The 26,528-nt window shown below is 40.1% G+C and overlaps 1 protein-coding gene across 1 annotated transcript; it reads right to left on the reverse strand.

Moving 5' to 3' along the window:
• Nucleotides 1-13,600: 13,600 nt before the first annotated feature.
• Nucleotides 13,601-23,962, reverse strand: LOC101743888 (trypsin-5). Its single transcript, XM_021348784.3, has 7 exons — nucleotides 23,725-23,962; nucleotides 23,081-23,279; nucleotides 21,949-22,042; nucleotides 16,683-16,856; nucleotides 16,139-16,288; nucleotides 14,778-15,001; nucleotides 13,601-14,098 (listed from the first exon to the last, which is right to left on the reverse strand). The coding sequence occupies exons 1-7, from the start codon at nucleotides 23,960-23,962 to the stop codon at nucleotides 13,723-13,725; spliced, it is 1,455 nt and encodes a 484-aa protein (XP_021204459.2). The 3' UTR covers nucleotides 13,601-13,722.
• Between the last annotated feature and the right edge of the window lie 2,566 nt (nucleotides 23,963-26,528).

The raw sequence follows: 26,528 nt of genomic DNA on the forward strand, positions 1-26,528 counted from the left end.
TATAATATAAATTTGAATTATTTTAATTATGAGTAAGACTGTTCTTTCTTGACAATCTGTAGGAAGTCTCCGTGTTTAAAACCGCCTTTAGTCTGAGAATTTCATATATTTTTTCTTTGGAATACGAAACTTAACCTATAAAGTTCGATGCGAATGTGAATTTATGAGTTTTGACTCCAGAATAGTTGGCGAAACTAGTCTAATTTAGTACGACGACACATGTGTTTGTAAGTCGAGTTGTATTAGAGAAATGTTATTGTGTTGCTTAATTTAAAGGAGGAATCTTCAAGCGAGTTTATATATTATAAATATGATATTTATTTTCAACTAGCTGACCCGGCAGACTTCGTAGTGCCTCAATCGATAAAGAAAAGACACATCAAGAGGACACATCAAAGGAAAAACAAAATTGTTTGTTTTTATATAATTCAGAGCTATTTTTATATTTTCTCACCTTTTAAACCTTCCCTGGACTTCCACGAATAATTCAAGACCAAAATTAGCCAAATCGGTCCAGCCGTTCTCGAGTTTTAGCGAGACTAACGAACAGCAATTCCTTTTTATATATTTTATATTATATATTTTTAACGCACAAGCGACTAAAATATACTAAAATAGCTTATACTAAAATATTTAATAATGATATAGTTAGTTTAATTAATTTTGAAGTCGGTTTTAAGTGAGGGCTCATTACCTATATTTCTTGCAAAGAATGTGCGGGTTAGTTTTCGATACGAACGTGAGTTCCACATTGTTCTATTGCAATTGAACTAACACAGTTCAATTAGTGTAAGCTAAAAGTCAGAACATATGTACGTCAATGTGTATTTTAGTTTACTGTAATGCGAGTAGGTGTTAAAGCTACAACTATTTAAATCGCCCGTACCCCCTATCTTCGATAAGGCTATGCGTCATGATAATCACCGGTCATCGTTCTCGTCGAACCCATCGCTTGCGACGAAGGGCTCGGCGAGTAAATTAACCCACAGACACAGCCCACTGAGTGTCTCGCCGGATCAGTGGATCGCGTTTCCGGTGGTAGATTCCGCGAAGCACGGCTCTTGCTAGGGTTCGAATTAGCAACATCGTCAGGTTTGAGCCCCGTGAGCTCACCTACTAGTCCGGCGACGCTGACATAATCTCTCTAGACCATCAGATTAGGTAGAAAAAAAAAAAGATAATTGCATTATCATTGCCGCCACTGACTACTCCCCGACTTCAGACAACGCAGGAGCCAGTCACCGTCGACGCCCTAGACACATCCTTAAGGATCCATCATATCCAATAACTCTTACATTAGACCCTTTCAGCTTTAGCATTAGGAGCAGGCTTAGGGACCTTGGTAACCGTACTCGTCGAACTCAGCAAATAGTTCAACGTGCAAACTAAGCCATACATCAGCCTGCTGAGTTTCTCGCCGGATCTTCTCAACGGGTGGCGATTCCGTTCCGGTAGCTGATTCATTCACGAAGCAGCTGCTCTCAAGTTGTTAGATTTTCTTCGGAGGCGCTCTGGCAAATCCAACACCTCCTGTCTGAGCTTTTGCTCGCCCACCTGTCCTGGTAAAACTGGAAAGGCCTTCGGGCCACCAGTAATCCTTCTTCATAAAAAATCGGTATACTTAAAACAAGTAAATGTTAACAAACATCTTGATTTTCATAGAATACAAAAAGATTTTTTAAGAACTTTTACGTATTTATTTAGGCCACAGAATGTGTAAATAAAAAAAACGATGATAATTAGTGATAATTAGTAAATTAGTGATTTCATTACTTCCTTTCGAAAAAAAAGTACCAGGAATGCAAAAACTTGAAAAGGTATGAACAATGACTCAACTTCATTTTCATTTGTTTAAATCCCAATTTCTACTACTATCATCCATTCCGTCTTCCATTCCATTATTATGACCTTTGACTTTCTATGTCTTATTCTGGACACTGCTTCCCTCCGTAATCACATCACATCGATTTTATTAATTTTATATACTAATGAATTATTTGTGTTCAAAAAACTACCAGGCTAACATAGATACGAGGAGGTAGGAGAGGTATCAAAATGTCGAAATGCGTGTTAGCACAATATGTAGATGCATAGGACCAAGGTCGTCCGCGCGCCCTGGGTCAGTGTGCCTCGACCGATTGGCCAACTAATTCTAATACTTAAGCCATTTATTGTATGCTAATTGTAACTCGTCTGCGGTATACATTTCATTCTTTTTCCTAACAAATCTAGCCGACTATTAAATTGTTAAACTGTTTTTTTATTACTGGTGGTAGGAACTCTTGTGAGTCCACACGGCACGCAGGCGGGCACCAATTTTTCACGATTGACTTCCACGGTAAAGGAATAACATTGTGTAATAAAAATCAAAACCGTAAAATTATAATTTGCGTAATTACCGCTGGTAGGACCTCTTGCGAGTCCGCACGGCTAGGTGTCTGCTTCTGTCGTGAATCAGTAATGCGTTTCGGTTTGAAGGGCGGGGCAACCGTTGTAACTATACTGAGACCTTAGAACTCATATCTCAAAGTGGGTGGGGCATTTACGTTGTAGATGTCTATAGGCTCCGATAACCACTTAACACCGAGTGGGCTGTGCGCTCGTCAACCCATCTATGCAATAAATAAATAAAACTACTAACTTCGCACAAGGGTATTCATAAAATCCGTCCAGTATTAAATTTCATCTGACCCTTTTATATTAACAACAAAGTTTTCCACTTATATCAAAGACAAGATTAGTTGTGACTTGAGAAATCAATTCAAAAAATGTATACAAATGGCACTAGATATCTCGTAATATAGGAATGTATTTTTTTATTACTTTATTTGGGTATGTCTATACTAGTTAGTATGTTTTTGATATAGAATGCGGCTTTATGGGGAACCGTTTTAGAAATATCTCAATAAATTATTAACACAGTAATAGGGTTTTTTTTTTTGGTCAGGAGGAAATCGCCGGACTTCCGCCCTCCCCTGGTGATGGAGGGCGGGGCATGTCGGAGTCGAACTGACTAAAACCTCCTGTCGCTCAACAACCCGCGTCCGAACCTCGCATGAGACAGAACCCATGAAAAGGCAAAGGGGGGAAAGTGAAGCGCTTAGTGCGGAGCACATCTCTCCCATCACCCTCCCCCTCGGGACGCCGGACCAGCGGTACCAGTAATAGGTAACAGATTAATTAAATTATTACCATAATTCAATGTAATTTATGAATATTAGCTTTGAAATTTATTCGCTAAAACTACACTGGTACTGGCTAATGATAAATAATTAAAAACTGCTTCTCCTTAGAAGCTTTATTCATATTGGGTTTTTTGTGGTCGTTATATTATCTCCGGAGTCAACGCAGCAGGAGAAGACCTGGTTGCCGTGTATACACCTGCGATGCACCGTGGAGAGCCTGAGAACCAGTCCTGAAGCGATTGTAAAGGGCAAGCGCAAGACAATGTCAAGTGGAGACAGCTTGTGTGGGCCCTATGTAGGCAGCGGGGCACCCTATGACTACAACAAACATATTATCTCAATAGTTTCGAATATTTTATACTTTTCACGGCCACCGTTGATTAGTGTTATTTGTCGATAATTAAACATTACATTTGGTAATCAGAACAATATCCTAATGTCGAGATTAAGCCGTTGGAGTATTTATAATAATGTCTAAAACCCGTTAAAATCGATGAGTATATATACACTATATTATATAGTGAATAAAAATAATGGTTAGAAAACGCATAGGATTTGTTCGGTCTCAAAAACATTCAGAAAATTCGACAACAAAAACAGCATGCCATACATACAGACATACCACTGAATTTATTCTTTATTGGTTAACAAAGGCAGATGAGCGGCCCTCCTGCTGTAAAGCGACCTTCATCTGTTAACAATGTAACGTAACACTATGAATTTTCTCTCGCAAAATATTAGATTTTTACAAACTTCTTTAGGACTAACAATATTTTGCACACACCTCTTATATATCCTTGCCTATTTCTGCCGTGAAGCAGTAATGTGTTTCGGTTTGAAGGGTAGGGCAGCTGTTGTAACTATACTTGAAACCTTAGAACTTATATCTCAAGGTGGGTGGTGCATTTACGTCGTAGATGTCTACGGGCTCCAGTAATCACTTAACACCAGGTGGGCTGTGAGCCCGTCTACCCATCTAAGTAATAAAAAAACAAAAAAATATCATGTTCAAGTCAGTACCTTTCTTCCCGACCTTATTCACTGGTAGCCTAAGAGGCTATTCCAGTGACGTCCGGACGGGTAGGTTCACGGGCTCAACCTAAGAGAATTTGCTAACACTAGCCCTAGCAAGAGCAGTGCTTCATAGAATCTACCAACGGATCGAAATTGCGACCCACTGAGAAGATCCGGCGAGAGACTCAGTAGACTGTGTCTATGGTTTAGTTCGCTCGTCGATCTCTTCATAATCATTAATAGAACAGTTATGATCTATATTTACTTCTCGCGAAATTAATAAATAAAGAAAACAATAAGACTATCATGACCTACATAAGAAATTCGATTTAAATAATTTTATATTTCTATTCAAAAATTATCAACTAATTCTACACTTATCAGAAAGTTATAGAAAAAACTATAATAACACACACACACACGCGGAACGTGTGACCCAAAAATTGTTGGTAAAAGATGCAAACAATCTCTTTAGGTTTGATACCAGAGTCGAAGTTGGGCACGCGTTATCTAGTACGACCAATGAAAAGCTGTTTTCAATGCATTTTATACATATATGTATAAGCCATGAGGAAGGGATGTGCCTCTCTGAGTGCGACCCCCGATGCTAGAAATATTCGGCTCTTTAACGAATTATAGTCTGTCCTAACTTGCTTAAAGCTACTTGCTTGCTATTACTTGCTTGCTACTACTTGAGACCTTAGAACTTATATCTCAAGGTGGGTGGCGCATTTACGTTGTAGATGTCCATGGGCTCCAGTAACCACTCAACAACAGGTGGGCTGTGAACTCGCCCACCCATCTAAGCAATAAAAAAAAAACGTAATATAATTTGACATGTGTAATACCTGTATCCCTGACTGCTTCGACTGATAGGCAGGATCGTGGTACTCACCCGCGCGAACAATAATGTGTACCACCTGTAGATGCCAGTTGGCGATCGCATACAAGAAAGCCGGCTCGTTCGAATTTAGGTGCTTACTCTCCCTTAAACAGAATCCTTTGGGACTACAATAATGTCCACGGTAGCGCGGTCTCCGTCAATGTTCATTCGGAGTTGTCCGATTGCGCTGAACTAATTTTAAGTGAAATATATGTTTTTGTTTCTAATTGTCTCACGACTTACAGGAAAAATCTGTCGCGGACCATTTCCCAATTAAATATAAATTAATCATAAGCAATCAATCAAATGTAATGTAGTTTTACTTATATAATTTTTTTATTTTTGTTGTCAATGCACTGTCGATTGCCCCTATAATTGAGGTGACATCTGCCATGAACTTTTGTCAGTTTGTCAATTTTTTTTTTTGCATTACTGATCACTATGTTGATGCAACTTAATAAATAAATAAGTAATGCCCAGACAACGCTGCTGCTCATTGTTCGATGAGTCCTTTATCGCCTTTTAGGATATGGAAGAAAAGAACTGGTGCTTTTCTAGCCTGATACCACCAAAATATACATTCATGCTTTGCTGTCAATCGATCAATCCTCCCGATCCACTAACGGTGCTTTTAGGTACCTCAAGCACCGGTCATCGTTATCGTCGAACCCGTCACCTGCGACGAAGGGCTCGACGAGTAAATTAACCCACAAGCACAGCCTACTGAGTTTCTTGTCGGATGTTCTGAGTGAGTCGTACTTGCGATCGGGTGGTAGATTCTGCGAAGTACGGCTCTTGTTAGGGTTCGTGTTCGCAACGACGTCAGGTTTGAGGCCCGTGAGCTCATCTATTAGTTAAGGTTACGCTGAAACAGCCTCTCAAAGCTATCAGCTTAGGTAGGGAAAAAAAATCGACCAACTAAACCGGTACCATATATTATGCTATTTTATAACATCTTGACCTTATAAAATGTATTCAGGAGGGATGAACCAGGCGAGTGCGGCCCTGGGTCTTTCTATTAGTGTCTGCTCGACCTATTTAAAGGGATTGCAACATAGGGCCCGTGCGTACATGTGTGCGCCCTATCGACGCAGATTACCACGCTTCATTGGTATTTAATTGTACCTTTTTTTTGTTAACAATTTTGACATTTCAGATAAATATCGAGGGTAAAAGGCTATTTGGCTTAAGCGGGATTTTTGTAACTTTACACGGGAGCCATTTAAAGATTGAAAAATTGGAAAAAAAGTATCCATAACAAACAAACTTCTCCAATTATTTTGAATGGATTAAACTTAATTGAAGTTGATGGTAATACCAAATAAAACGAACCTTTAATTACAAAGATAAATACCGCGTATTAACCGAAATATCGCTTAAGCCAAATAGCTTTAATGTTTTAGCTCAGTGTTACCTTTTAAGGCATTCATTGATCTCACAAAACTAATTTTACAGTTATATCATAATTGGGAAATAAATATTATGGAAGTGACTTATGAACAATGGGTGAGCCTACTAGTGTATGGAATTAGTTAATATTGTAATAAAAATATTTGGTATCAAAATCAATAAAGACAAAGCATGTGATTTTTTCGCGTCACTTACTACCACTATTTTTTTTTAATTTTTTATTGCTTAGATGGGTGGACGAGCTCACAGCCCACCTGGTGTTAAGTGGTTACTGGAGCCCATAGACATCCACGACGTAAATGCGCCACCCACCTTGAGATACAAGTTCTAAGGTCTCGAGTATAGTTACACCCACCCGCGCGGACTCACAAGAGGTCCTACCATCAGTAAAGTTCTTATGCCTATTTCTTCTACGAATCGTGCTCTTCATGTTCCAACTTGGGTGGGAGCATTCACACCGAGGTGTTTACGGGACCCGGTAACCACTCAACAGCGGGCGGACTGTGAGCTAGTTCGTCTATCGAGATCAGCGCTTCTCAACCTTTTTTACGTTTGGGTTAAAAAAAACTTTTCATTTATCAATAGGTATTCCTCCCCTGATGACGCTATGCCTAATTCTAAAATGCGTCTCGTTTCTCTTAACATAAATAAAAAGTATAGGCAGACGACATACGAACCAATGTACTGTCTTTTACCGATTCAATGCTCATAGCAACTTACTAAGTTATCAAAGATCTATTTCTAACTACATATTGTAGACACAGTACATTATAGGAATGCTTATGTAAGTTTTTATAACTTCTGACTATTTCCGCTATTACCGGTATTATATTCAAGTACCTTCAACGGGGTTCTGCATACCCCCAGAGGTAACCATACCCATAGGTTGGGAATCGCTGATCTAGAAGATCTTTTTTTATTTTGCACTACCGCTCTGCTGTCATTTTAGCACTTAATGAATCATTATTTGATCCTGCTAAGTCCCCGGGGTTCGAACCGGCGTTTTCATTTCCGTCATTCACTTTTAATTACATTACCTCGTGGCTTAGTAGTGATAGAATACCTCACACTGTTTGAGCAGGCTTGGTCTGATCGCATATCGCGTTCTTGCTTCGTGAATTTTCTGGCAGCTTCGGGATCAGCCTGGATTGCGACGACCAATCTATACTAATATTATAAAGAGGAAAGATTTGTTTGTTTGTTTCTTTCGAATAGGCTCCGAAACTACTGGACCGATTTGAAAAATTCTTTTTCCATTAGAAGCCGACATTGTCCCTGATGAACATAGGCTACTTTTTATAATTTTTTTATTTTATTTTTTGGTTTCATGTGAATAATAAATCAGAATCACCAGGGTGATGTTGGACGACTGGCATAAAATATATTAATAAAAATCTATACCGTGCAGACTCAAATCATTGTCGCCCCACGATAAATGCGGAATTTTATGTGTGTGTGTGTGTGTCTTAAATTTACGAACAAGTGCGCAGTATTTCTTTTTTTTTAATATAGATATTTAATTATGAAAAGAACTCAAATTAAATATCGAAAGTTTGTTGCGTTTTAGACTCTTAATGAATGTATAAATTGATTTGTGTATTTTGTTGCAAATGTAGTTTTTCTTTTGCGTATTTCATTATTATAAGTAAAAGTTTGATCAAACGCCCGAATATGATTTATCAATGTAACTTTTTAACAGCAAGTGGACGGTCAGCTCACACACACCCAATGTTTTTTTTTAGGCTGCCCTAGTAGGCAGACGAGCGTACGGCCTATCTGATGGTAAGTGGTTATCGTCGCCCATGGACTTCAGCAATGCCAGGGGTAGAGCCAAGCCACTGCCTACCGATTGGTTATAATAAGTGTTGAAGCTATTTAAAAAAAAAAGTACTAGGCTATCATAAATATAGAGGAATTATTTTTGGATCTATTGACATTGGAAGCTATATTTTGAAGTTGGAAAAATAAAGTTTTTTTTTTATGATAAGCGATTGCTGAGGCGAAGTGTCTAACTATGTGAACCCAGGACTGGTGGACGACCACGGGTTCGGCCAAGAGGGGTGGGATTCCTCCGAAGGAGATTTACCGGAGACCTGCGCAGCTGAAAAGCACTTACTTAATTAATTAGTAAGATTACTTACTTAATTAGTAAGATTAGTAATTTATTAATACACAATTTCTTGTTACACGCTTTTGTTCAGAGACCACCAACCCACAATAAATGGAGGCCCATAGATAATCATTGTCACTGGGCTCACTCCGTTGCCCTCTACAATAATATAATATAATTTAACACTTATTTATATATATTTATTGCTTAGGTGGGTAGAAGAGCTCACAGTCCACCTGGTGTTAAGTGGTTACTGGAGCCCATAGACATCTACAACATAAATGCACCTTGAGATATGAATTCTAAGGTCTCAGTATATAATAGTTACAACGGCTGTCCCCCACCCTTCAAACCAAAACGCATTACTGCTTCACGGCAGAAATAGGCAGGGTGGTGGTACACCTACCCGTCCCGAAGTCAATCGTGAACATTTGTTAAGTACGTATTTCATTAAAAAAATTGGTACCCGCCTGCGGGATTCGAACACCGGTGCATCGCTCGATACGAATGCACCGGACGTCTTATCCTTTAGGCTACGACGACTTCCATTAAGTAAGGTAAGCTCACGGATCCAAGATCTCTTAATAAACCTATTTGATAAAGGACATACGATCCCAATCGGGATGTCGAACCTCAAATATCATCGAAGACAAACATCCTTGACACGGTCACAGAGTTCGTTTTACGAATGAGGAACGTAGCGTCTCAAAATAAGTTATTTTCCGTCGGAAAAAGTCAGAAGTTAGTGTGCCAACCTAAAATACGTATAATTCTGTTGAACAATGAAAATGACTCACAAGACGTTTTAATTAATCAAATTAACGAATTGGTTTATGTAGTATTTTTATTGCTGTTCGTGTGCATGTACATCTTTTTTGCCACGTACCATCCGGCTATGGAATGAGCTCCCCTCCACGGTGTTTCCCGAGCGCTATGACTTGTCCTTCTTCAAACGAGGCTTGTGGAGAGTCTTAAAAGGTAGGTAGCGGCTTGGCTCTGCCCCTGGCATTCATGACGTCCATGAGCGACGGTAACCACTCACCATCAGGTGGGCCCTATGCTCGTCTGCCTGCTCGGGCAATAAAAAATGTTCTCGCTTGTTTCTGTCTCCAGGCATCTACTCCAACATGCGAGCAAGGAACAACTGCACCAGTTCTATTCTATCAGCCCATAGACGTCCATTGTCAGACTGGTCTAGATATAAATAAGGCGCAGATGGTACCCACGACACGTGCAGACACATACGGCATTTAGCAGCTCAACGCGGTTTTATTAGGTTGGTATGCTTGTATGAAATGAAAATTTGGAACGTAATTTTCTTTGACTTGAAGACGTGCGATTAACTTGAAAATTTGCACACGCATCAAGCACTCATGACAATTGAGTAATTTTGTAACTTCGCTCTAATACAATTGTTTTTTTCTGGGCCGGGGGCCGAATCTTCTACAAGGACGCCGCACTTAGAAGGTGACGATGGATGATCCGTAGATGTTAGATGGATGGTATTTAAGGCCCTACCTAAACAATTCCCGAACTGCAACCAGACGCGCGGTTTACCCCAAAGACGCCCGACAGAGCCTTTGAGGCCAAACTAAGGCTCTGGTACGTGGGTCGTTTTAGGTACAGCGGCCTGTCAGGCAGCCCAGGCGGTGCCGCTGGTGTCCCGGAATACCCTGCTAGGTAGGAACCAGCCTGGGGGATCGCGCTAATACCATGACCAGTATCAACAATGTCTTCTTCACTGATAAGTTCAAGGATTGACCAGAAAAGATATCCGGCTAGGGTTAAATCAATAAATAATTTATAATAATTTCGAATCGACAAACAAAAATAATTTTGAATATTGTTCATAATACCAATACCATAAAATACCAATATCAAAACAAAAGAGAAAATGTTACACACTAAATTTATCTAAAATAGCGAAATAATCGCCTCCTATCTTCATCGCAATCGTAGCGAAAATTATTGAAAATAAAGTGTTAGCTTTTCAGCGAGCACAAGTGATTTTCAATCGCACCTGCGACAACACCAAAGAAATTCTGGGGGTAACGACAAAAGAAAGATCTTCCACCGAGTGAGGAAATTTTCTCGCTAGACAGACGATCCAAATGTTATTGTTTGAAACTTGTTTCTAAGGTTATCTTGAAAATGTCGCTAGCGATCTATCAAAAGTCTTGTGTTTTTTTTACCTATGCTGATAGACTTGAGAAGCTGTTTCAGCTTTGCCCTAACGTGTAGGTGAGCTCACGGGGCTCAAACCGGAGTGATGCTAACACTGGCCTTAGCAAGAGCAGCGCTTCGCAGAATCTACCACCGGATCGGAAACGCGACCCACTGAGAAGATCCGACGAGAAACTCAGTGGGCTGTGTCTATGGGTTAATTTACTCGTCGAGCCCTTCGTCGCAAGCGATGGGTTTGGCGAGGACGGTGACCGGTGCTTGAGGTACCTAAAAGAACCGTTAATGAATCGGGAGGATCCGTAATTACGTGCTTAGAGCGACGTCGACTGTTTACCATTCGGTTCACAGGATCGGGTAATTTTTTTCTGTGGTAGCTACCCGCTATAGAATCTTGTATACAAGTTCAGAATCATAACTTTGGGACCGTGCCCCGTTCGGTGGAAGATCTTTTTCGTTTGCTATATTATTATGTACTATCTACATTTATACATAGTTATTACATACTGCCTAGTTCACATACGTAGTTTTCGGTCTTCGTCAGTCGTACTGGATATAATTCAAACGATTATAATATTGTGGTTACCTCTCGCATTTACCGATTAAAATTTACGATTCCTTGACGATTTTCGCATCCTTTAAGATTAAACCATAAAAACGGTTTTAATTGGATTTTTATTTTATTTATTGTGTGTGTCAAATCAGACGAGGTATACCACATCACGGGACTACTTCACCAGGGTTTTTTTTTTCGTTATTATGTAGACTCATATTAGAAATAATATCGAGGGATACAAATCTATTTGGTCTAAGCGATATTTCGCTTAATATCTTTGTGATTAAAGGAGCCTTTTTATTTAGTATTAGCATCAACAGTTCGATGTTTTTAATTGAACTTCAATTAAAATTACTCCATTCAAATAGCCGAAGAAGTTTTTTGTTATGGTATTTTTTTCCAACATTTTTTTACCTTTAAATGGCTCCTCCTGTAAGGTTGCAAAAATGTCGCTCAAAGTAATCACTACTCGATTACCACTTAAACACAAATCCCTCTTTCTATTTTAAGTTTGATAATAAGAAAAAATTGTGAAGTACCAGGACATCATAACGACGTGAGAGCTTTGAGGCTGCCATTAAAACATCGACCGTGATGGCGGACCCAATTTCTATCGGTTACTTCGCAAAATGACTGACCGCACGGAACGCGACCGAGATAGCTTATGTAATGAATAATTTACCGGGTCTTGTTCGTGTTGGATGGTTTCATCCAACAATCCAACAATTTCATCCAACGGTAGGCAGCGGCTTGACTCTGCCCCTGGCATTGCTGAAGTCCATGGGCGACGGTAACCACTCACCATCAGGTGGGCCGTACGCTCGTCTGCCTACAAGGGCAATAATTTTTTTTTTCAGTGAAATACTTTTTATTGTTAATAACACAAAATTCACTTTGATTTTTGAATGAGCCGTTGTTGAAATGCCTTTTATTAAAATTAAATTATCGCTGTCATTTATTTTAAGATCTCACGGGTCGCATGTAGTCTCTAGATTAGTCTAGATCTACGAAAAAGCTGTCGCTATTTTGGACATTTAGAATTGATTCGGAATTTTTCTATTTATCGATGGACGGTTTTCATTCATTCATTCGTTCATTTTCATACATCGGTAGTAGCTGCGAGGTATCCAAGAAGATCAAATTGGTTGTCTGGGTATGGTTCAGCGCCGGATAGAGCTCCACGCCCTGTTGTTTATTGAAGATATCCTTTTTCAGCAAATGAGGTTTGAAAGTATGTGGGACGAGAAATCTTAAAATTTTGAATAGATGTTCCATTTTTGTTTCCCTTACGATAAGAAGGAGAAAAAAACTGTTGACACGTCTATTAATGGCTAAACAAAAAAATTCGTTTTATGAAATATTTTCATTTTTATTTATTCAATTTAAATAACTTGCTCGTTAATGTGTAAAGTCGTCCGTATAAAATTTTGCAACATTTACATAACGAAATTGGATTTTTGGCAGAAATACTCTCGATAACGTTCCGGTCCATTTGGCGGCGTTATTTCTAATGAGACTTCACTTATACAATCATTTGAACCTCTCATTTTACAGTTTTTATCCGTACAATTGAAGAGATAGTTAAAAGTTTCAAGAATAGCTGCTGGTTTTTGCGGGTTTTTAAACTGGAGGGAAATAATAAAAAGTATTATTGTGTTAATATAAATATAAAAAAAAAAATATTTAAATTCCATGATTTTTTTTTTATGCTTAGGTTTGTGGACGAGCTCACAACCCACCTGGTGTTAAGTGGTAACTGGAGCCCATAGACATCCACAACGTAAATGCGCCATCCACCTTGAGATATAAGTTCTAAGGTCTCAAGTATAGTTACAGTTACAACGGCTGCCCCACCCTTCAAACCGAAACGCGTTACTGCTTCACGGCAGAAATAGGCAGGGTGGTGGTACCCACCCGCGCGGACTCACAAGAGGTCCTACCACCAGTAATGAATCTTATCTTTTGCATTAAAATTATTTGTGAAGAAAACTAGATTCTGGCTTTCGATAAATGTCGATTTGTTAGATGACTTATTCGAAAACGTAAAACGGATATAAGGTTGTAGTTATTCATTAACAGTAGATTTTAAAAATAAAATTGTGACAGTCCATGATGTTATTATCGTAAAATTCATTTCAACTTAATTTAACTATAACGCCATCTATTGTCAGAAAGAAATATTAACGCTCCACGGGTTGATTGTAGCAAAAGTGTTTTTGTCTAAGACTTGATAATTTGTTTTGAAAAATAAAAGTAAAAAATTTAATTTTTTTCAGTGACATCTATTAGTACAATTGTAAATAAAGCTCCAGCTTATCTATCTTCAGTTAGTTTCTATATTATTTCATAGATGGCACTGTTACATAATATTTAAAAATCGCTTTTATCCATCTGCAATAAAACCTAATATTGACTCGACACTTAGATCGCTATTATCTGACATCCTTTTAGTTTGGTTTTCGTTTTCGTGAAGCACTACCGCTTCTAATGCTAAAATCCTTAGAATTTTTTCTGATTCGTTAACGTCGCCATCCCCACCAATTATCTTTTCGTTTATCCAATTTATCAAATTGAGGTCGTCCATCTTTTTGTCACCGAGAACAGCAGAATTCGTTTTTTTGTACAGTAAGCTCCTTCGGGTGTCGATGCCTGCTTCGCGTAACTTTTTCTTTGCCGTCTTAATGAAAGTGGGCGAGTTCAGAGTATCCCGAAGCCAATTCTTAATTTTGTTCTTTTTGTTTTCGACGTGAGCTTGGAATCTGATGGTGAATTATAAAAAGCGCTGATTTAGACTAGAAGAAATATATTTGAAACGTTTACGGGGATATTATTAGTCTTAAGTCACCCTCCTCGCCGAAGCCGTGTCGCTTGCGACGAAGGGCTCACAGCCCACTGAGTTTCTCGCCGGATCTTCTCAGTGGGTCGCCTTTCTGATCCGGTGGTAGATTCTGCAAACCACTGCTCTTGCTAGGGCCAGTGCTAGCAACGCCTCCGGTTTGAGCCCCGAGAGCTCATCTATACATTAGGACAACGCTAAAATTGCCCCTCAACCCTATCAGCATAAGTAGGAAAATAAATAAATAAATGTCTTCTTCTGTCGTGAAGCAATTTTACGTCAGCAGTAGCGAGAATTGAGGCGAGTAGACGTCTACCACCGAATCGGAAGCGCGACCCACTGAGAAGATCCGGCGAGAAACTCAGCGGGCTGTGTCTATGGGAGTCTTACATGCCGTATGTTGCACGGATATTGGTAATCATGCATCGGTAGGCAGCGACTTGTCTCTGCCCTTGGCATTGCTGAAGTCCACGGGCGACGGTAACCACTCACCATCAGGTGGGCCGTAAGCTCGTCTGCCTGCAAGGTTAATAAAAAAATCATAAACGAATACAGTTTTATGTAGTGAAAGTACCAAGGCAACATAACATCGAGCAACTAACCTCTGCAATTCGCGTTCTCGCTCCCGGGCCCTTTCGATTTTCGGTATCAAATCTGGGTCCTTGAAGGCCTCGTTATCGTTTATCGTACGCTCAACCCAATCAGTTATTTCGGAGACCCGACTGTAAACTCCCGGGGAGTTGGGAGCTCCGCAATTCTTACCGCCAAACGAGACGAGACCTATCAACACTCCGTCTTTGTTAACGGCCGGTCCGCCCGAGTCGTGCTTTAAGTAAAGTAAAGAATTAACATTAGCAGTATGTATCGTATCGATTTGTCCATTACAAGACATATATTTACTACTAGCTGTACCCGTCCGCTTCGCTGGGCATTTAAAATTAACATACCTAATTACCTATATTTCTCACCCCCACAAAGATTCTCATCATTAACGCCCCCGTAACTGGTGTAGGGAGTCCAACTCATATAAATATTAGCCTATCCATTAAGTACATGTATTTTCTACATGGATACCAAGTTTCAAGTCAATCGGATTCATGGTTCAGTAGCTATAACGGAACATCCGTAAAAATCACTGTAGATATATATATTAGTATAGATATATTTATTAACGATCATGCCACGTTAACTGGTCCCTTTTTTTTGCCTACGTAGCTGAGAGCCTTGAGAGGCTATTTCAGCGTAAGCCTTAACTAGTAGGTTAGCTCACGGGGCTCAAACCTGACGACGTTGCCAACACGAACCCTAGCAAGAGCCGTGCTTCGCAGAATCTACCACCGGATCGGAAACGCGACCCACTGAGAAGATCCGGCGAGAAACTCAGTGGGCTGTGTCTGAGGGTTAATTTACAAGTTATAGCTTAGTCGTGTTTTTTTTTAACATTATTCAACCGTAATAAACTTTCACTTTTAACACTAGATTTACCAGTCATTTAAATATACGTATTTCTACCATAACCAGTCAATATGACTGGTGTATACAAAAAATGCTTAACTGAGTTTCCAGTCTTTATTCACTCTTAAAAAATGGTAAAAAGAATTCAACAATATTAATCGTAGGTTGCTTGGTATTAAATCGGTTTTATTCGATCCAATAGCTACGTCGAGGGTCGTAGGTTCGATTCGATGAACAGTTTTGTTTGCTCTTTGTCTGGGTGCTTATTATACGTATATATTTAGACGTTTTTAAATATGTATCCATAACACAGGGAATCCTAAATTGGAAACCGATGACCGAGCGTGATTTTTTCCTAATTATTTATTATTGTAATATGTATATAGTTGCCATGTTTTTAATTGCTTAGAAAATAATAGGTAAGGAAGCCACCGACGCGGCGATCAATCCAAAACATGCTCATAAAACATATTAAAGTACCAGGATAACATAAACGAAAGAAACGTACATTACAAGAGTCCTTCCCCCCGGAAGGATATCCAGCGCAGAGCATTCTAGGAGTTATATAAATATTGTAGGACTTCTGACATTTGTCTTGTGCCATCACCGGAACGGGAACAAACCGTATCCGATCCGGAATGTGTCCGTAACCTGAGGGCTGTGAAATTGTCTGATTCATCTCTCAAGAAATATGCTCTCCTAGTACATTTCATCGGAAAATCTTCAGAAGATGAAAGTTTTTGTTTTTATTGCGTATTCCGCCGACGCTGTCGCCTTTCTAAACTCACACAGCCCACCTGGTGTTAAGTGGTTACTGGAGCCCATAGACATCTACAACGTAAATACGCCACCCACCTTGAGATATAAGTTCTAAGAACTCAGTATAGTTACAACGGATGCCCCGCCCTTCAAACCGAAACGCATTACTGCTTCACGGCAGAAATAGGCAGGATGGTGGTACCTACCCGTGCGGACTCACAAAAGGTCCTACCACCAGTAATATGGTTACAATCTTAATTGAGTCGATCTCCTCGTTTGCCAAACTAACTCACATGAGTGCTTCCCCACCCTGAGACAATGAGGATGTCGCCTTCATCCACGTTGTACTGCTTGGCCGGCAAGTTGAGGACAGCTATATTCCTGCCGATCGGCATGGGGCGGTCTAGTCGTAGCAGCGAGAAATCGTAATCCGCTTCGCCTGGTTCGTAATCCTTCGGGTAAAAGACCTGGTGATTATAAGTAAACACAGGTTATTTGTCCGTTTGTGAGTTGGTCTCAGGGATATAAAGTTAAGTAGTAATAATTTGCAGTTTTTTTTAAAGTTTCGATCAGATATGAAATACGGCCTTACTAAAAATAATAGTATATTTAAAAACACTAGAGGTCCCGCAGTAGTCGAAATTCGACTATAATTCATTGGAATTGTAAGTTTGTACACTATTATGATTGTATTTTATACTTCTATAATCACAAATTTCGCCAAGACTACACTATAAAAAATATTAACAAAGACAAAAAATATTTAAGCATTGTGCACTTCTTCTCTATATTCTCTATAAGTGTGGAAAATTTCATACTCCTCCGTCCGCGCAATTTTCGTAAAAAGGGATACAAAATGTTTGCTTCACGTATTAATATATAGATTAATCATAAAAAAAATACGTTGCTATGTGCTATAAACAATAATCTGTGCAATGTTTATATGTATTTGTCAATTTATAATCACCGCAATACATTGTTTTATTGAAATGTGTTATTATTTGTTTTTGGTAATTGCTGTATCTTATATATAAATAAAATAAATGTCACTGTAATTGCATGTGTAATTACGTGAAAATAAATTGTAAAAAAGTTATTCAGCGTCTAAGTTATCTATATATTAATACGTGAAGCAAAAACTTTGTATCCCTTTTTACGAAAATTGCGCGGACGGAGGAGTATGAAATTTTCCACACTTATAGAGAATATAGAGAAGTGCACAAGGCTAATATTTTTTAAAAATAATGCATAAGTGATACATTAAATCAATAAAGAAAACATTAAACACACTACATACCATGTATTTGACGCACACACGCATGCATACTATTTATTGTCAAACTTTTGTTCTTGACGTGTGTTGTCAAATTGAGAATAGATTAAATATTGTTTGTCTTGGTTAATATTTTTTATAGTGTAGTCTTGGCGAAATTTGTGATTATAGAAGTATAAAATACAAGCGACCCGCCCTCGCTTCGCTTCGGAAACATTAAAACACACATGAAACCAAAAAAAATAATAAAAAAAAATTAAAAAAAGTAGCATATGTTCATCAGGGACAATGTCGGCTTCTAATGGAAAAAGAATTTTTCAAATCGGTCCTGTAGTTTCGGAGCCTATTCGAAACAAACAAACAAACAAATCTTTCCTCTTTATAATATTAGTATAGACAATCATAATAGTGTACAAACTTACAATTCCAATTAGTTATAGTCGAACTTCGACTACTGCGGGACCTCTAGTCTATATTAATATTATAAAGAGGATGGATTTGTTTGTTTGCTTGTATTGAATAGGCTCCGAAAATACTGAACCGATTTGAAAAATTCTTTCACTGTTTGGAAGCTACAGTATTCCCGAGTGACATAGGCAATAATCTTTTTTTGAAAAAAATTAGGTATCCTGATTAAAACCCCAATAATGTAACCCAAGGTGTAAAAAAATACCTAAAATATTCTTTACATCGCGTACGCTGCGAAGACTATTGATGATAGAATAAAATAATGTACTACGACTTTGTAGAACATATTATTATTTACAAAAAGTGTCGTGACAGCATATTTCTATTATAGTTATGCCGCAATAAGTGTTCTTTTATTTAAAAAAATAAAACAATGTCAAATATCGTTTACAGGGAAGCTCTGACTCAATAAACTCAATGGCTTTTGTTTTGCATGTATGGACCTTATTACGAAAAAAAAAAAAAAATTATTAAAAAAAATCATTTAAATGAAAATAAAAGTTCATTAAAATAATGAATAATATTCAAACTATCTTTACAATTTTCTTATTTTAGTAACCTGACATAAATAGAAGGGTTGATGTGTGTGTATTATAATTTTTTATTTTGATATTTTAGTTAAAGGCCCTAGCGGAACCGAAGCGGGCCGCTAGTTATGTAAATATCATATTTATTAAAAAATACATTTGAGCTATCTTTGAACATCACATTACTTAGCCGACCTATTGTGATTTATTCTGGTTTATTTATCTTTTTCTTTCTTTATTAAAACCCCGTACATACACCCAGAACCGCGATTCCCGAAGTTTTGCACAGTTTTATCTAATCTGACTGGCTATTTCTCAAAAGATACGAATCACCGACCATAGCCTCGTAACTTTTGGCACTGAGATGCGACCGGACGCGTGGGTTCCTCCCACTAAATAAAATGCATTGTTAAAATCATGACGTCACACAATCGTTTCCATTTCAGTCGAATTTGATACTTTAAGTTGATTTATAAACAAAACCGTGGCTCTTTGCTCCCTCAAAACTTGGATTGAAAATATCAGTCAGTGTAATAAATAAAAATAAAAAAATTGCATTAGGTACTACCGTTTTGTTGAGAATTTCAGTGATTTTTATTTTGAATACGCTTTTATTACCTTGATCTGTGATTGCTATTTTCATAGACTTCACGACGAATGATTTTATTTATTTATTTTTTACTAGCTGACCCGGCAGACTTCGTAGTGCCTCAATCGATAAACAAAAGACCTAAACTTTTGTATAAAATAAACTTAAAACAAACAAAAATCCGTCCGACGGTGGACACATCAAAGGAGCCCGGTTCCGACGGTATATCCAACCGCGTTATTAAACTTCTACCCGTCCAACTCATCGTGATATTGGCATCTATTTTCAATGCCGCTATGGCGAACTGTATCTTTCCCGCGGTGTGGAAAGAAGCGGACGTTATCGGCATACATAAACCCGGTAAACCAAAAAATCATCCGACGAGCTACCGCCCGATCAGCCTCCTCATGTCTCTAGGCAAACTGTATGAGCGTCTGCTTTACAAACGCCTCAGAGACTTCGTCTCATCCAAGGGCATTCTCATCGATGAACAATTCGGATTCCGTACAAATCACTCATGCGTTCAACAGGTGCACCGCCTCACGGAGCACATTCTTGTGGGGCTTCATCGACCAAAACCGTTATACACGGGAGCTCTCTTCTTCGACGTCGCAAAAGCGTTCGACAAAGTCTGGCACAACGGTTTGATTTTCAAACTATTCAACATGGGTGTGCCGGATAGTCTCGTGCTCATCATACGGGACTTCTTGTCGAACCGCTCTTTTCGATATCGAGTCGAGGGAACCCGCTCCTCCCCACGACCTCTCACAGCTGGAGTCCTGCAAGGCTCTGTCCTTTCACCCCTCCTATTTAGCTTATTCGTTAACGATATTCCCCGGTCGCCGCCGACCCATTTAGCTTTATTCGCCGACGACACGACTGTTTACTATTCCAGTAGAAACAAGTCCCTAATCGCGAAGAAGCTTCAGAGCGCAGCCCTAGCCCTAGGACAGTGGTTCCGAAAATGGCGCATAGACATCAACCCAGCGAAAAGTACTGCGGTGCTATTTCAGAGGGGAAGCTCCACACGGATTTCCTCCCGTATGAGGAGGAGGAATCTCACACCCCCGATAACTCTCTTTAGTCAATCCATACCCTAGGCCAGGAAGGTCAAGTACCTGGGTGTTATCCTGGATGCATCGATGACATTCCGCCCGCATATAAAATCAGTCCGTGACCGTGCCGCGTTTATTCTCGGTAGACTCTACCCCATGATCTGTAAGCGGAGTAAAATGTCCCTTCGGAACAAGGTGACACGTTACAAAACTTGCATAAGGCCCGTCATGACTTACGCGAGTGTGGTGTTCGCTCACGCGGCCCGCACACACATAGACACTCTCCAATCTCTACAATCCCGCTTTTGCAGGTTAGCCGTCGGAGCTCCGTGGTTCGTGAGGAACGTTGACCTACACGACGACCTGAGCCTCGAATCTATCCAGAAATACATGAAGTCAGCGTCGGAACGGTACTTCGATAAGGCTATGCGTCATGATAATCGCCTTATCGTAGCCGCCGCTGACTACTCCCCGAATCCTGATCATGCAGGAGCCAGTCACCGTCGACGCCCTAGACACGTCCTTACGGATCCATCAGATCCAATAACCTTTGCACTAGATGCCTTCAGCTCTAGGAGCAGGCTTAGGGACCTCGGTAACCGTACTCGTCGAACTCGACAAAGAGTTCGCCGTGCAACCTAACCCATGAATCAGCTCGCTGAGTTTCTCGCCGGATCTTCTCAGCGGGTCGCGATTCCGATCCGGTAGTAGATTCATTCGCGAAGCAGCTACTCTTGAGTTGTTAGGTCTCCTTCGGAGGCGCTCGGGTAGCTGTTAGCAAATCCCACCCCTCCTGGCTGAGCCTTTGCTCGCCCACCTGTCCTGGTAAAACTGGAAAGGCCTCCGGGCCACCAGTAATCCTTCAATCATAAAAAAAAAAACATCAAAGGAGAAACAAAATTGTTATTTTTATTTAATTCAGAGCATTTTCATATTTATCTTTTAAACCTCCTCTGGACTTCCACAAATAATTCAAGACCAAAATTAGCCAAATCGGTCCAGCCGTTCTCAAGTTTTAGCGAGACTAACGAACAGCAATTCATTTTTATATATATAGATTACTAAGATGGTTGGACGAGCTCACAGCCCACCTGGTGTTAAGTGGTTACTAGATCCCATAGACATCTACAACGTAAATGCCGCCACCCACCTTGAGATATGAGTTCTAAGGTCTCAAGTATAGTTACAACGGCTGCCCCACACTTCCACCCTTCAAACCGAAACGCAGTACTGCTTCACAGCAGAAATAGGCGGGGTGGTAGTACCTACCCGTGTGGACTCACGCGAGTTCCTACCAAGGCTTGGACACATATTAAAAGATAGATAACAAAACAATAAGCAGGATTATCAATTATTAATAATTTAATTCTTTTTATTGGTTCGGCTTGCTCTATAACCGTGTTTATTTTTTATTTTTTAAACTAAATTTGTTTCTAAAAACAGTGGCTGTATCTTTAAAGTTAGTGATTTCATTTTCATTACCTCACCAAACTTATTTGCTATACGCTTAAAAACGGCTGCAGTGAATTTCGTAATTTTAAAAGGATTGAAACGGCCGCTGCGAAAATAGATCATAGGGAATGTATTGGCTCAAATGTCTTATCTGACGAGGTAACTTGGTTATTCATGTATACAGTCTAAGCGTACCTTATTAATGCGAGCTAAGTATCCCCCGCGGTCATGGAAAGAGCTCCCAGCCCGTATTGTGTATTGCCGTATATTTTTCGGATTCTCAAAAACACTGGAAAGCAAAATACCGTATTGTAGCATGCCTTTAGCTTATTTTGCTAAGTCAGGTATTATATATATGCTCATTCTGCTTAGTTATGTAGATTTCGTGAGCTTCGGTTTGACAAATGCAATAGGCTTTTACAATATAATTGAAGATTCTGACTTAGTCTCTATGTATATTGTCTCAAGGTTGTATAATTATGGACGCCAAAGTAGCATTCGCTTTGGTTTTTTTTTTCCTACCTAATCTGATAGACTTGAGAGGGTATGTCAGCGTAACCGGGCGAGTAGGTGTGCTCACGGGGCTCAAACCGGGTGTGTTGCTAACACTGGCCCTAGCAATAGCAGTGCTTCGCAGAATCCACCACCGGATCGGAAACGCGACTCACTGAGAAGATCCGGCGGGAAACTCAGTGGGCTGTGTCTGTGGGTTAATTTACTCGTCGAGCCCTTCGTCGCAAGCGGCGGGTTCGGCGAGGACGTTGACCGGTGCTTGAGGTTTCGGTTTTCGCAAGTCGTAGAATTAATTAAAACTAGTTTTACGGTTTTGATCTTACGTTTTTTATTGTTATCTTGTTATATTCGATGTTTCGAGCGCTTTACCGTTTTCGGGGTCGCGAACGACTAAGGTGCTTGTTATTCGATTGATTTGATATGACTTTTCAATTTAAAAAGTAAAAGTTATTTTAAAATTGTGAATTTCAAAAGTCATATTTTAGATTTAGATATTGACTGGTGGTAGGACATCTTGTATGTCCGCGCGGGTAGGTACCACCGCCCTGCCTATTTCTGCCGTGAAGCAGTAATGCGTTTCGGTTTGAAGGGTGGGGCAGCCGTTGCAACTATACTGAGATCTTAGAACTTATATCTCAGGGTGGGTGACGCATTTACGTTGTAGATGTCCATGGGCTCCAGTAACCACTTAACACCAGGTGGGCTGTGAGCTCGTCCACCCATCAAAGCAATAAAAAAAAAAGTTTTTTAGAAAGACAGTGTCTTGTAAAAAAGAATTTTACAAGACACTGTTTCAAAGCTGTAATTTGGTCACCTCTCCATGCAATGTCCCGCCGTCAGCACCCATTGCTCATCGATGATGGCTCCCCCGCACCAATGTCTGCCGTTGTGGCTTATCGCCACGTTGTAAGGGTATACGCTGATGCTGGTCTGCATGCCACCGACGATCCGGCGGGCGGCATACGTCCGAAACACCATTTCGATGTGATCATCTTCGTTCGATTTTGGAAATACTTGACGAACAATAAGATAAAGATAAATTAGATTTCTTTCCAAAAATTCGAATTAGCTATGGGCACTTGAGAATTTAAACAAAGGCAGGCTTTGTAGAAGAGCATACGGCCGACCTGATGGTGAGTGGTTACCGTCGCCCATGGATGTCAGCGTTACCAGAGGTAGAGCCAAACCGCTGCCTACCGTTAAGTACTCTCCACAAGCCTCGTTTGAAGAAAGACATGTCATAACGCTCGGGAAACACCGTAGAGGGGAAATCATTCCAAAGCCGGTTGATACTGTACCTATATAAAGGATGGTACAAAGTACTGGTCCAGGCCATTAGCTCTCAACCGCCTTGCCGCGACCTTCTAGATTCTAGAGTCTCATAAGCCACCGTCCAGTCTGTGCGAGATTTACACACACATTATCTTTATCTAAGTTAATCATTCGAAAGCAAGTTACCTGGGAAATCATGTGTGCCCTTTGTAATTTTGTATCTGGTAAAATCTCCTGTGTTCTTAAACCTGTATTTCTTCTCTAGTAAGGCCTTAATGCCATTCGTTGCTGAATCTTCATCAGAAACCAGACTTTCCTTCGCATCGAATTCATAATATGAACTATTTTGGAAGTTTTTCAATTCTACATTCGAGCACAATGTCAAGACAGCGACGGTCACTGTTAATAACATAGTCCGTTTCATTTTGCCATGGCGAAATAATAATAAAACAGCAAAATCAATTTGAATTCTTATGCTAAATTCCGAGCGCAATAGCTTGATTCTAGATAAAATTAAAATAGGTTAAACCATCCATGAAATTGTAAATGGAATTGTACGTATTGGTGAAGTTAATTAGATTTTTTTGTAAGAAGACTTATTAGTGTAAGTTATAATAGCCCGTAGGATTAGAGTAAGCTGATTTTTTTTTTATCCTACCTAAGCTGGTAGCCTAGAGAGGCTATTCCAGCGGAACCTTAAGTGAGCTCACGGGGCTCAAACCTGACGACGATGCTAAAACGAACCCTAGGAAGAATCGTGCTTCGCAGAATCTACCACCGGATCGGAAACGCGACCCACTGAGAAGATCCGGCGAGAAACTCAGTGGGCTGTGTCTGAGAGTTAATTTACTCGTCGAGCCCTTCGTCGCAAGCGACGGGTTCGACGAGAATGGTGACCGGTGCTTGAAGTACCTAGAAGCACCGTTAGTGGATCGGGAGGGTCCGAGATGACGTGTTTGGGCGACGTCGACTGCTTTCCATTCTTTCCGCAGGATCGGGAATGAGTAAGCTGAAGTGGCGAAGATTGGACGGCCGATGGGGCAGAAACATCCTGGAGTGAAGACCACGTACTGGCAAGAGCAGTGTGGGACGACCACCTACCAGATGGACCAAGAACCTTGTGAGAATCGCTGGGTCACGTTGGATGCAGGTGATAGCTATTGGACCGGCTACACTGGAGATCAGTTGGAGAGACTTTTGTTCAGCAGTGGACAGCGGACAGGTTGCGATGAAAAAAAACTTATATTTGGATGATGATTCTGAAGGCTACATAGAAACGTACGCAGTTAGTTAGTTAGTCGAAGCTTAGAAAGAGGAGGGAGAGGTCTTTTATTACTTTTTTTTGTTGCTTAGGTGGGTGGAAGAGCTCACAGCCAACCGGGTCTTAAATGGTTACTGGAGGCCATAGTCACCTACGACGTAAATGCGCCACAAACCTTGAGATATAAGTTCTAAGGTCTCAAGTCTAGTTACAACGGCTGCCCCGCCCTTCAAACCGAAACGCATTACTGCTTCACGGCAGAAATAGGCAGGGTGGTGGTACCTACCTGCGACAGTGACACGGATTATTTAGATTTCAATGTGGATCGCGTAAGTACATCTTCATCTTTATGAAAAGATTTTATTTCTATGTATATTTGATTTAGCTTAGATGACACTACGGATTAGTTAATTGTATTATTTAATTCGGAAATTGGTGGTACATCTCTATTATTTTTTATTATCTTTGCAGGCAAACGAGCTTACGGCCCACCTGATAGTGAGAGGTTACCGTCGCCCATGGACTTCAGCAATGCCAGGGACAGAGCCAAGCCTACCATAAATTAGTACTAAGGTTTTGAATCTCACAGTGCATACTCTGATATCACTTTTTACCTGTCTATCATTAGTGATATCGAAAGCACTAGAACAGATTCTGAATATATTTTATAGAATTTTTCGAGGCTTCTTATAAAATTGATTGTCATTGAAATACACTGTCTTGATTGTTTTTCCTCTTCTTAAGGATTTTCTGGAATCAGTAAATGAGTGCTCACGGTCAGGTATTTTGCATGACAATAGCCGTTCGGGTAATCTGGAGATAAGAGGGCGTATCTTCGGCTCCCTGAAGCAAACAACATACATTCTGGAATGTTCTCTCTACAACGATCATGCGTTTCTTTTATTTTATTGCTCCTGTAGGCAGACGAGCATACGGCCCAGTTGATGGTGAGTGGTTACCGTCGCCCATGAACTTCAGCAATGCCAGGGGCAGAGCCAAGCCGCTGCCTACCATACGGGTCTATAGTACATTATTGTTCCATCCAAACTATTAATGCTTTCCACTAATTCATAACTTAAGGTTTCTTGGTAAATAGTACTGGGTGGTTCGTTCCATCTCTCTCCTTAGCTTAGCATTTAATAAACATGGGTTCCAGTTTGAAGAGTTTGATACTTGTTAATCCTTTTTTAATGAAGGTAAGGCGTGCTATGAGGTAATGTGAAAGGGGCGTGTCTTAAAAAAACTTTGCGAAAGAGTGGGGGAAGGGTATGGGTGCAGAGATGACATATAGAGGCTGGAATGGAAAGAGAGGACGTGTAGCGCCTACCCGCTTAGGGAACCCCACATAGAGGACCCCACATTGTTACTGGTGGTAGGACCTCTTGTGAGTCCGCGCGGATAGGCACCACGCCCTGCCTATTTCTGCCGTGAAACAGTAATGCGTTTCGGTTTGAAGGGTGGGGCAGCCGTTGTAACTATACTGAGACCTTAGAACTTATATCTCAAGGTAGGTTGCGCATTTACGTTGTAGATGTCTATGGGCTCCAGTAACCACTTAACACCAGGTGGACTGTGAGCTCATCCACCCATCTAAGCAATAAAAAAAACATTGGGGACCCCCCATGAGATAAAAGCAAGAAGAAATAAAGCATACTTAGAACTATGAGCCCACATAGGTACATACGTATAATAAGCCTGTTTTTTTTACTGCAAAGTATTCCCGAATTAA

This window comes from Bombyx mori, chromosome 20 (genome assembly GCF_030269925.1).
Source record: "Bombyx mori chromosome 20, ASM3026992v2".
Taxonomy (NCBI): domain Eukaryota; kingdom Metazoa; phylum Arthropoda; class Insecta; order Lepidoptera; family Bombycidae; genus Bombyx; species Bombyx mori.

Excerpts from the sequence above, each read along its gene's own strand:
- LOC101743888 (XM_021348784.3), bottom strand. The coding sequence starts at position 23,962 with ATGAAACGGACTATGTTATTAACAGTGACCGTCGCTGTCTTGACATTG. Across the intron at positions 16,289-16,682 it reads CAGGGTGGGGAAGCACTCAT|CCCTCAGGTTACGGACACAT; the intron begins GTGAGTTAGTTT and ends ACAATTTCACAG. Across the intron at positions 14,099-14,777 it reads CGAGAACGCGAATTGCAGAG|ATTCCAAGCTCACGTCGAAA; the intron begins GTTAGTTGCTCG and ends ATTCACCATCAG.